Here is an 11,652-nt window from a genome sequence, read left to right as displayed (position 1 = left end):
TGTTCATTTTCTGATGTTGCTCAGAGAATAAAACTGGAACGTCACATTTTTGTCATTGTGTGAAAACATTTTAAATGCAATGCACTCGCCTTCGTGGGAAACAAAATTTGCTGGCTCCATCCAAGCCCTACGATGTGATTGTTAATCAGATGGGGAAATTTTGGGAAGTTTTAAACGTATAAAAGTAAAATAGATCCTGCCCAACCCTAGTAACAGTTTTGGCAAAGCTAGGAGAGGGAAGATAGGGAAGTAGAAGCAGTAGAAACAGGAGGAAATTGGACTTGTCTTTAAAAGTCCACGTTGGTCAGAGCCTGATGTGTCCGCTGCTCTTCTGTGTTCCAGCTTCGAGCAGTTCTGTATCAACTACTGTAACGAGAAGCTGCAGCAGCTCTTCATCGAGCTCACCCTCAAGTCTGAGCAGGAGGAGTACGAGGCTGAGGGCATCACGGTCAGTACACTACACACAGCTCCCATCCTACTGTCTCCATCACTCCATCTCTGTCAAAGTCAAAGTTATCTTTATTATCATACGACAACCCAACGCACACATGCTGCCAGCCACACACACACACACACACACACACACACACACACACACACACACACACACACACACATGCTGCCAGCCACACACACACACACACACACACACACACACACACACACACATGCTGCCAGCCACACACACACACATGCTGCCAGCCACACACACACACATGCTGCCAGCCACACACACACACATGCTGCCAGCCACACACACACACACACATGCTGCCAGCCACACACACACACATGCTGCCAGCCACACACACACACATGCTGCCAGCCACACACACACACATGCTGCCAGCCACACACACACACACACATGCTGCCAGCCACACACACACACATGCTGCCAGCCACACACACACACATGCTGCCAGCCACACACACACACATGCTGCCAGCCACACACACACACATGCTGCCAGCCACACACATTTGAAATATGTATTTATGTCCACATAAATACAAGTATGCAAAGGACATAAACAGTAATAGTGCAGTCAATTGCTGGGAGTCAGTCAGTTACATGAATGCCCAGACGGCAAACACAATAATGCATACACATAAGAAACACACAGGATGATAACATGGCAGGTTGATATATACAGTTATACTGTAATGCAAGATAGCGGTCAGTATCCACTTCATGGGTACAAAAAGCAGCGCCTCCTCCATATTGAGCGGCTGCCGATAATAATAGATATTGAACAATATCTCGCTAACTGCTTGGCCCTTCTCTTTGGGAGACCAGCCATCTGAAGGCCTCTCACAACCAGCTTATGGACATGACCTAGGCTACCAAATATGAAAACTAGACACACACACACATGCTGCCAGCCACACACACATGCTGCCACACACACACACACACACACACACACACACACACACACACACACACACACACACACACATGCTGACGGTGGCCGGTGAAATATTGTCTCAGCTCAGCCAGGGTTTTCTCTGCTTTCTTCACCTCCCTCATTGCTCTCCTCCTCCCTCAGCCAGGGTTTGGACTCTCCAAACGAGTCCAAAGACCTCCTCCTCATTCTATGTCAGCTGTGTTCTGCAATGCAGGAAGTCCTGTGCTTTTAATATTGCAATGCATTGTGATTTATCACGCTGCCATCTTGTGGACGCTTTTATTAAGGAGGGGCAGAGCCAGGAGGAATCAGACCCTGGCACTGTTACTGCTACAGTACACATTCTTCTGTTTAACCACAGGAGATATATTAATTGATAGCCTTTAAGGAAATTACATTTCAAAATTAATTCTACAAAAGAGTGCTCTTTTGTAGAGAGAGCAAGAATAAAAATAATGTTTTGGATAACAAAGTATGGGCAGCATATGGAGTGTACAGGGTTCCGACAGGACATGGGTCATTGAAAGTGCATGGATTTATATATTTTGTGCAAAAATAGAAATTGAAGTTCATTTGACATATATATATTTTCTTTCACTTAAAGGAACACTCTGCCCATTTTCAACCAGCTTTGTATCATTAGAACATCAGTAGTATATCAGAAAACTGTAAACGGTTTTGAAGTCTGTCATTTAATTTGACAGTTATTGAGTGTTAAAGTGTGGACCAGTGACATCACTGGTCCACACTAACTCAAATTAATAACTCATTAACTCAAATCAACTCTCAATAACTGTCAAACTAGATGAATGATGAATAGTTTGACAGTTATTGAGAGTTGATTTGAGTTAATGAGTTATTAATTTGAGTTAGTGTGGACCAGTGATGTCACTGGTCCACACTTTAACACTCAATAACTGTCAAATTAAATGACAGACTTCAAAACCGTTTACAGTTTTCTGATATACATTACTACTGATGTTCTAATGATACAAAGCTGGTTGAAAATGGGCGGAGTGTTCCTTTAAAGTGTACACAGCAGCACAGTTCACACATTCAAGCCTCTCTTTAATGGTTGTCTGTGAGCTTCTGTAAAGCTGTTAGTTCTCATTATGAAACCTTGATCCGTGTCTCAAACACTGCTGTGTTGGGTGCTTGATTTGGAGGGAGTTGGGCTTGAAAACTGAAAAACCCTGAGTATATTAGTGTATTGTGTATTTGGACTTTTCCTCCTCTCCTACCTTCAGCCTTTCCTCCTTTCTCTCTGTCCCAGCGTTTGGTTGCTCTCGTCTCTGCTGTGCTGAGCTGAGACAAGAGCCTGTTGTGATGCAGTGTGATAGAAAAGCACTGGGCACAGTCTGTTCAGTCACCTCAAAGAGGCCATTCTCATCAGCTCCCGCTCATCTCACTGGAAACTATGAGGAATCATCAACAGGACCAGAACACTGCTATGCTGGACTCTGTGTGTGTGTGTGTGTGTGTGTGTGTGTGTGTGTGTGTGTGTGTGTGTGTGTGTGTGTGTGTGTGTGTGTGTGTGTGTGTGTACACTCATATGGGTGGGTGGGTGGCTGAGCCGTGTGTCTGAATTCCAGGATTCCTGGAGTTCTGCAAATAATGTCATTCATAGTCATCAAACGGTTTAGAAAAGTGTTTGTGTTTGTGTTTGCACCCGGGGGCGGGTTAGACTGATGCTTCAGGCCCACGCTTCGCTTTTCATGGAAAAATCGTATAGCGAGCAGTCAGCCTCACCCACCTTCAATATGATGGATATGATGTTTTTTTTCTTATGACACATGTATTATACAATTGGTGAATTATGCATGTTTAGATGTTTAGATGTTGAAGAATGCGCTCGCTATCACAAACACCAGGATCACTAAATACTTATGATTTGTTAGCAAACAAAGCTTACTCTGGGCAAACCAAGCTTGTTCACCAACTTGGGTGATTTTCACCGAATGTTGCTTTTAGGTAAATGGTAAATGGTAAATGGCCTGCATTTATATAGCGCTTTTATCCAAAGCGCTTTACAATCAGTAGATAGTCTACATTCACCCATTCATACACCGATGGCGGCAGGCTGCCACGCAGGGTGCCTACACACCATCGGGAGCAAGGAGGGTTAAGTGTCTTGCCCAAGGACACAGCGACAGCAGCTGGGAGGGAACGGGGATCGAACCGCCAACCCTTGCGTCATTGGCCGACCCGCTCTACCTCCTGAGCTAAAGCCTGCGGACATTCAAATAAGCACATCTTCTTCAACTGTTTTCAGATGTCAATGTGTGACACATCATTTGTAAGCTAATAATATCCTGCGTTTCAATGAAGAGTTAGTTTAGTGCCCCATGGTCTAAAAATGCTCCATTTCAGAGGCTTTTCATTTCCATGCTGACAAGAATACAATTCCCCCTAAAACAATTGGGGCCACGGTGGCGCAGTGATAGCGCACTCGTCTCGCACTCTTGCCTCGCAGCAAGAATGTCCTGCGTTCGATTCCCGTCTAGGACGCTGTTTGCTGTGCCTGGTGCCCAGGTGGCTTATCTCGTGAAAAGGGCATGTTCTCCCTGTGCTCCCCTGGGGTTTCCTCCATATAACATCACTATGGACCCCCACTAAAAAACATGCAGAAGATCATGGTCTGACCAGCGGCAGTTGGAGGAAGTTGGTCCCCACCCGGGCGCTTCACTGCGGCTGCCCACCGCTCCCGGCCTGACCACGGAGGAGGACGCGCCAGGATGGGTCAAATGTGGAAGATACATTTCACAGAGCCTCTGCCTCTGTGTCTGTGACCAATAAAGACAGGCTTCTCTGTCCATTCTAACATCTCACATTCTGGTGGAAAAACGGAATACCGTCTTGTGATTTTGGCCGATTTCTTGATATGAAAATGTTCATATTTAACGTTATTGAATCATTATAATTAGCATCAGCTCTTGGCAGCTTCAGTCCAAAAAAAGCAGAATCTATCAACCTTCAAAAATGCATATGAGCCCAACCATAGTTTGTCAGTCAGTTAGAGGATTTGCTTTTCCTTCCTGGTATTGTCCTTTTTAAAGGAAAATGGAACTATTTCCATTGTGTCAGGTGAGGCTAATCAATGCCAGATCAATAGGCTTGACTTTGAAATGATGTATAATGTGGTTGTGTTTCTCAGTGGGAGCCGGTTCAATACTTCAACAACAAGATCATCTGTGACCTGGTGGAGGAGAAGTTCAAGGGCATCATCTCCATTCTGGTAATGAGACTCTGCTCTCGCTGTCTCTCTGTGTCTCTCTATGTCTCTCTCTCTCTCTCTCTCTCTCTCTCTCTCTCTCTCTCTCTTTCTCTACTGTCTTTGGAATGATCCGTTTCAACTCACCTTTCACTGTGGAGCTTCTGAGAAATGAGAGCACAAATCTCTTCTGACAAATGCTTTTTGTTGATCTTGATATGTTCTCTCTCTCTCTCTCTCTCTCTCTCTCTCTCTCTCTCTCTCTCTCTCTCTCTCTCTGCAGGACGAGGAGTGCTTGAGGCCAGGAGATGCCAGTGACATCACCTTCCTGGAGAAGCTGGAGGACACCGTAGGAGGACACGCGCACTTTGTCACGTTAGTTCTGTAACACCTTCACTGCCACTAGTATCTCTAAACCAGTTCACTGTTACGTTTACATGTAACAGTGTTCCTGCTTTGTGTTTAACATGTTAATACTGTGTGTGTGTGTGTGCGTGTGCGTGTGCGTGTGTGTGTGTGTGTGTGTGTGTGTGTGTGTGTTGTGCGTGCGTGCGTGCGTTCCCCTATAGGCACAAGCTGGCTGATGGAAAGACCCGGAAGGTGATGGGTCGGGATGAGTTCAGACTACTGCATTACGCTGGAGAGGTCAACTACAATGTCAACGGTGTGTGTGTGTGTGTGTGTGTGTGTGTGTGTGTGTGTGTGTGTGTGTGCAGCTGGAGACAACAGTAGATGTAACTTAACTGCCGCAGTAAAACAGTGATATTGGTGTATTACATGTGTAGAGCTGAATCTGCTCAGTACAAGCTACGAAAATGTCAATTCAAGCTTTTCTCGTCCTCAGGATTTTTGGACAAGAACAACGACCTTCTGTTCAGGAACTTGAAAGAGGTGAGTCTGAGTTTAGAACAGACAGGAACTTGAAAGAGGTGAGTCTGAGTTTAGAACAGAAAGAGGTGAGTCTGAGTTTAGAACAGACAGGAACTTGAAAGAGGTGAGTCTGAGTTTAGAACAGAAAGAGGTGAGTCTGAGTTTAGAACAGACAGGAACTTGAAAGAGGTGAGTCTGAGTTTAGAACAGAAAGAGGTGAGTCTGAGTTTAGAACAGACAGGAACTTGAAAGAGGTGAGTCTGAGTTTAGAACAGAAAGAGGTGAGTCTGAGTTTAGAACAGACAGGAACTTGAAAGAGGTGAGTCTGAGTTTAGAACAGACAGGAACTTGAAAGAGGTGAGTCTGAGTTTAGAACAGACAGGAACTTGAAAGAGGTGAGTCTGAGTTTAGAACAGACAGGAACTTGAAAGAGGTGAGTCTGAGTTTAGAACAGAAAGAGGTGAGTCTGAGTTTAGAACAGACAGGAACTTGAAAGAGGTGAGTCTGAGTTTAGAACAGAAAGAGGTGAGTCTGAGTTTAGAACAGACAGGAACTTGAAAGAGGTGAGTCTGAGTTTAGAACAGACAGGAACTTGAAAGAGGTGAGTCTGAGTTTAGAACAGAAAGAGGTGAGTCTGAGTTTAGAACAGACAGGAACTTGAAAGAGGTGAGTCTGAGTTTAGAACAGAAAGAGGTGAGTCTGAGTTTAGAACAGACAAGGGGGAAATATATTGGGAGGAGGAAGAGTATGATGACAAAAAGAAGAATAAAACATGTCAGATAAGGGACAGTTGTATAGACGGTTTTCACGGAATGGTCACTCCTCCACTTTAATGTTTTTGTTGTCAAGTTAAAACCGTCTATAGTGTTTGACCGTTTTCAATGTACATTGTGTGTGTGTGTGTGTGTGTGTGTGTGTGTGTGTGTGTGTGTGTGTGTGTGTGTGTGTGTGTGTGTGTATGTGTGCACACGCAGGTTATGTGTATGTCAGAAAACAAGATCCTGACCCAGTGCTTCGACAGGGAGGAGCTGACTGACAAGAAACGCCCAGATACGGTGAGATACCTTGCTCTGTGTGTGTATGCGCACGGGTATGTGTGTGTGCGTGCATGTGTGTGCGTGTGTGTGTGTGTGTGTGACACCATGCTCTCCTACATGCAGACATGTTTTCTCACAGACACACACAGCCCGCGGTGTGTTTCCCTCTGAGGTGGGCGGGCTGATGGGGATATCTCTGCCGCCTCTGTCTCTGAGGAATGCCCCGACACTCGTACGCCCTTACACACATTTCAATACTTCCATAGAGATCTCAAGTTGTATCTCAAGTACAATGAAAGATCACAATATTTGGTAAGAATGTTACAGTATGTTACAGTATGTTACAGTATGTTTCAGTATGTTACATTACGTTTCAGTATGTTACATTATGTTTCAGTATGTTACAGTATGTTACAGTTTGATAAAAGCAGAAATTGGATGCATGCGCTTGTCGACACAGAAAAAGGTAGCATAAGAAACGAGACATCATCTCATTCAGATGGAAAGGCTGCGTACTGTACAGTGGCTGAGACTGAACAATATCCATGGTCCCATGGTGGTCCCATGGTGGTCCCATGGTGATGGAGTGTGACAGGGAGCGCTTTACAAAGGGTAAAACAGGCAGTGTTCCTCACAGGCTAAGGCTGGTCCTGTGCTGTGCATTGTCTGATCGCTTCGTTCTTAGAATGGGGCTCTGGCGCATCTGACTGGCAGTTTGTGATGCTGCCCTCCTGTTCTTAGATCACGTTGAGTGGATCTGTGATGATGCAGTTGTTGTTGTTGTTGAGGGCAACAGCTGCGCTATCGGACGTCGCCCACTTCAGCTGCTGGCATGTTTTCTCACAGCAAAGCACAAACAGTGGTGTGTTTCCCCCTCCAGCCTGCGGTGGGCAGTCTGATGGGGATTCTCTGCCGCCTCCCTCTCTCTGAGGAATGCCCTGACACTTGTGTGCCCTTCACACACACACACACACACACACACACACACACAGTCCCGGTCCTCCACACTAGAATCGGTGTTCAGTCTGCGCTGGGCTACCAGTCACACTAGCCACTCCTCTCCTCTCCTCTGCTCGCTTCTCTCTCCTCTTTCTCATCTTTCCTCTCTTCTCTTCTCGTCAGTCTACTTTCTCTTCACTCTTTCCTTTCCTGTCCTCCGTCTGCTCGTCTCTCCATCCCCTCGCAGGGTGATAGTAACTCCCTCTCTCTCTCTCTCTCTCTCTCTCTCTCTCTCTCTGTCGTCGTGTCGCCCCTCCAGGCGGCCACCCAGTTCAAAGCCAGTCTGGCGAAGCTCATGGAGATCCTCATGTCCAAGGAGCCGTCCTACGTCCGCTGCATGAAACCCAATGACTCCAAGCAAGCAGGTAGGAACTCAACGTCTCATGTCACATATTCAGTTAGCAGGTAAGACAATGTCTCCATATATTCAGTTAGCAGGTAGAAACTCAACATCTCATCTCACATATTTAATTAGCACGTAGGAACTCAATGTCTCATGTCACATATTCAGTTAGAACATTGGTTCCCAAACTGGTCCGCAGGGCTCCGCCTGGTGGTCCACCAGAGAATTGCCTTTTTTTTTTTTTACTACAGACAACAGTTTTTACATACACATTAACCCTGAGCAGTTGCCGGATTGGGCCGATTTTCGGAAATATCGCGATATTTGGGAAACATCACAATTTTGAACATTTACTTTCAGAGGGTGCAGCAGGCTCAGTTTTAAAGCCAGAGTGAAGTTTCTGGTATCATATGAAACTAGAAGACATAAGGAATCGATTTGTACCAACCATGTCCTGCTAGTTTGTCAGGAAGGTAGCTAAATAACACTCCAAAGTTATCCTAAATTTTGGCAAGGGGGAAAAAACTTTTTCAAAGGCGTCCTCTTTTTCACAGCCAATGTTGGCAGGTGTGTGTGAGAGTGAGTGTCCATTTTGAACCAGCTAGTAGCCTTAACAATATTATTTAGCCTTTCTGCTGCTATTGCATGGTTAAATCCGCAAATTCTATTTTATGTGTGGGGGGGGGGGGGGGGGGGGAGGGGGCATACGCAGTGGAAGTGGTCCCTGGGGAATTTGGTTTGGTACGTAGTGGTACTTGGTCGGAAAAGTTTGGGAACCCCTGAGTTAGAAGGTAGGAACTCAACGTCTCATGTCACATATTCAGTTAGCAGGTAGGAACTCAACATCTCATGTCACATATTCAGTTAGAAGGTAGGAACTCAACGTCTCATGTCACATATTCAGTTAGCAGGTAGGAACTCAACATCTCATGTCACATATTCAGTTAGAAGGTAGGAACTCAACGTCTCATGTCACATATTCAGTTAGCAGGTAGGAACTCAACATCTCATGTCACATATTCAGTTAGCAGGTAGGAACTCAACATCTCATGTCACATATTCAGTTAGCAGGTAGGAACTCAAACATCTCATGTCACATATTCAGTTAGCAGGTAGGAACTCAACATCTCATGTCACATATTCAGTTAATGCAAGCAGGTTGTTACTCAACATCTCATGTCACATATTCAGTTAATGCAAGCAGGTAGGAAGTCAACATCTCATGTCACATATTCAGTTAATGCAAGCAGGTAGGAACTCAACATCTCATGTCACATATTCAGTTAATGCAAGCAGGTAGGAACTTAACATCTCATGTCACATTCAGTTAGCAGGTAGGAACTCAACATCTCATGTCACATATTCAGTTAATGCAAGCAGGTAGGAACTCAACATCTCATGTCACATATTCAGTTAATGCAAGCAGGTTGTTACTCAACATCTCATGTCACATATTCAGTTAATGCAAGCAGGTAGGAACTTAACATCTCATGTCACATATTCAGATAGCAGGTAGGAACTCAACATCTCATGTCACATATTCAGTTAGCAGGTAGGAACTCAACATCTCATGTCACATTCAGTTAGCAGGTAGGAACTCAACGTCTCATGTCACATATTCAGTTAATGCAAGCAGGTAGGAACTCAACATCTCATGTCACATATTCAGTTAGCAGGTAGGAACTCAACATCTCATGTCACATATTCAGTTAGCAGGTAGGAACTCAACATCTCATGTCACATATTCAGTTAGCAGGTAGGAACTCAACATCTCATGTCACATATTCAGTTAATGCAAGCAGGTAGGAACTCAACATCTCATGTCACATATTCAGTTAATGCAAGCAGGTAGGAACTCAACATCTCATGTCACATATTCAGTTAGCAGGTAGGAACTCAACATCTCATGTCACATATTCAGTTAATGCAAGCAGGTAGGAACTCAACATCTCATGTCACATATTCAGTTAATGCAAGCAGGTAGGAACTCAACATCTCATGTCACATATTCAGTTAATGCAAGCAGGTAGGAACTCAACATCTCATGTCACATATTCAGTTAGCAGGTAGGAACTCAACATCTCATGTCACATATTCAGTTAATGCAAGCAGGTTGTTACTCAACATCTCATGTCACATATTCAGTTAATGCAAGCAGGTAGGAACTTAACATCTCATGTCACATATTCAGATAGCAGGTAGGAACTCAACATCTCATGTCACATATTCAGTTAGCAGGTAGGAACTCAACATCTCATGTCACATTCAGTTAGCAGGTAGGAACTCAACGTCTCATGTCACATATTCAGTTAATGCAAGCAGGTAGGAACTCAACATCTCATGTCACATATTCAGTTAGCAGGTAGGAACTCAACATCTCATGTCACATATTCAGTTAGCAGGTAGGAACTCAACATCTCATGTCACATATTCAGTTAGCAGGTAGGAACTCAACATCTCATGTCACATATTCAGTTAATGCAAGCAGGTAGGAACTCAACATCTCATGTCACATATTCAGTTAATGCAAGCAGGTAGGAACTCAACATCTCATGTCACATATTCAGTTAGCAGGTAGGAACTCAACATCTCATGTCACATATTCAGTTAATGCAAGCAGGTAGGAACTCAACATCTCATGTCACATATTCAGTTAATGCAAGCAGGTAGGAACTCAACATCTCATGTCACATATTCAGTTAATGCAAGCAGGTAGGAACTCAACATCTCATGTCACATATTCAGTTAGCAGGTAGGAACTCAACATCTCATGTCACATATTCAGTTAGCAGGTAGGAACTCAACATCTCATGTCACATATTCAGTTAGCAGGTAGGAACTCAACATCTCATGTCACATATTCAGTTAGCAGGTAGGAACTCAACATCTCATGTCACATATTCAGTTAGCAGGTAGGAAGTCAACATCTCATGTCACATATTCAGTTAATGCAAGCAGGTAGGAACTCAACATCTCATGTCACATATTCAGTTAGCAGGTAGGAACTCAACATCTCATGTCACATATTCAGTTAGCAGGTAGGAACTCAACATCTCATGTCACATATTCAGTTAGCAGGTAGGAACTCAACATCTCATGTCACATATTCAGTTAATGCAAGCAGGTAGGAACTCAACATCTCATGTCACATATTCAGTTAATGCAAGCAGGTAGGAACTCAACATCTCATGTCACATATTCAGTTAGCAGGTAGGAACTCAACATCTCATGTCACATATTCAGTTAATGCAAGCAGGTAGGAACTCAACATCTCATGTCACATATTCAGTTAGCAGGTAGGAACTCAACATCTCATGTCACATATTCAGTTAGCAGGTGTCGGGTATTAAATTCCTGACACGGCCTATCTGTCCTAACAAGGCAGCTCCACTCCTGAGCTCCTGCCCCCTCTTCTCAAAACAAAACATGAAAACCCTAATATGGTTTATCTGTATGAAATGCAATGTTCTTCAAATGAGAAGTCAGTCCGATATCGTTTCTCCAAAGTGAGGTTTATTCTCAAAAAGTAGCATGATACAGATGATAGATTCTGTGAGAGCAGAAGGATGCTCTCACAGAAGGCGAAGTATGTGTGAAAAAGCCCCAACAGTGTCTTAGTGAAGTCATGTTTTATACTCTCTTGGTCAGTCAAAACACATTTTCCTGGCAAGAATGTCACTTAGCTCTATGCCAAAGTCATCGTGACCTGGCTCTACTGCTTCAGGACAAAACCAGTCAACAGAATATTGCTCAATGTTCAGAGACACAGTCTCTGAGATG

General features: G+C 44.1%; 1 protein-coding gene across 2 annotated transcripts in view; it reads left to right on the top strand.

Moving 5' to 3' along the window:
* The window catches only part of LOC310777593 (unconventional myosin-Ic-like), a 112,807-nt gene that overhangs the window by 88,437 nt on the left and 12,718 nt on the right, over positions 1–11,652 (top strand). For both annotated transcript variants that reach the window (XM_083637967.1, XM_083637966.1), the window contains exons 12-18: positions 343–448; positions 4,567–4,647; positions 4,907–4,998; positions 5,193–5,287; positions 5,468–5,514; positions 6,468–6,548; positions 7,789–7,894. In XM_083637967.1, the coding sequence (XP_083494093.1) occupies positions 343–448; positions 4,567–4,647; positions 4,907–4,998; positions 5,193–5,287; positions 5,468–5,514; positions 6,468–6,548; positions 7,789–7,894 (608 nt within the window). The remainder of the gene's footprint in view (positions 1–342; positions 449–4,566; positions 4,648–4,906; positions 4,999–5,192; positions 5,288–5,467; positions 5,515–6,467; positions 6,549–7,788; positions 7,895–11,652) is intronic.

Source organism: Poromitra crassiceps, assembly GCF_964638095.1.
Source record: "Poromitra crassiceps genome assembly, chromosome: 5".
Classification (NCBI taxonomy): Eukaryota; Metazoa; Chordata; class Actinopteri; order Beryciformes; family Melamphaidae; genus Poromitra; species Poromitra crassiceps.
Note: the sequence above shows the minus strand (reverse complement) of the source record. Positions and strands in the feature narration are given on the sequence as shown.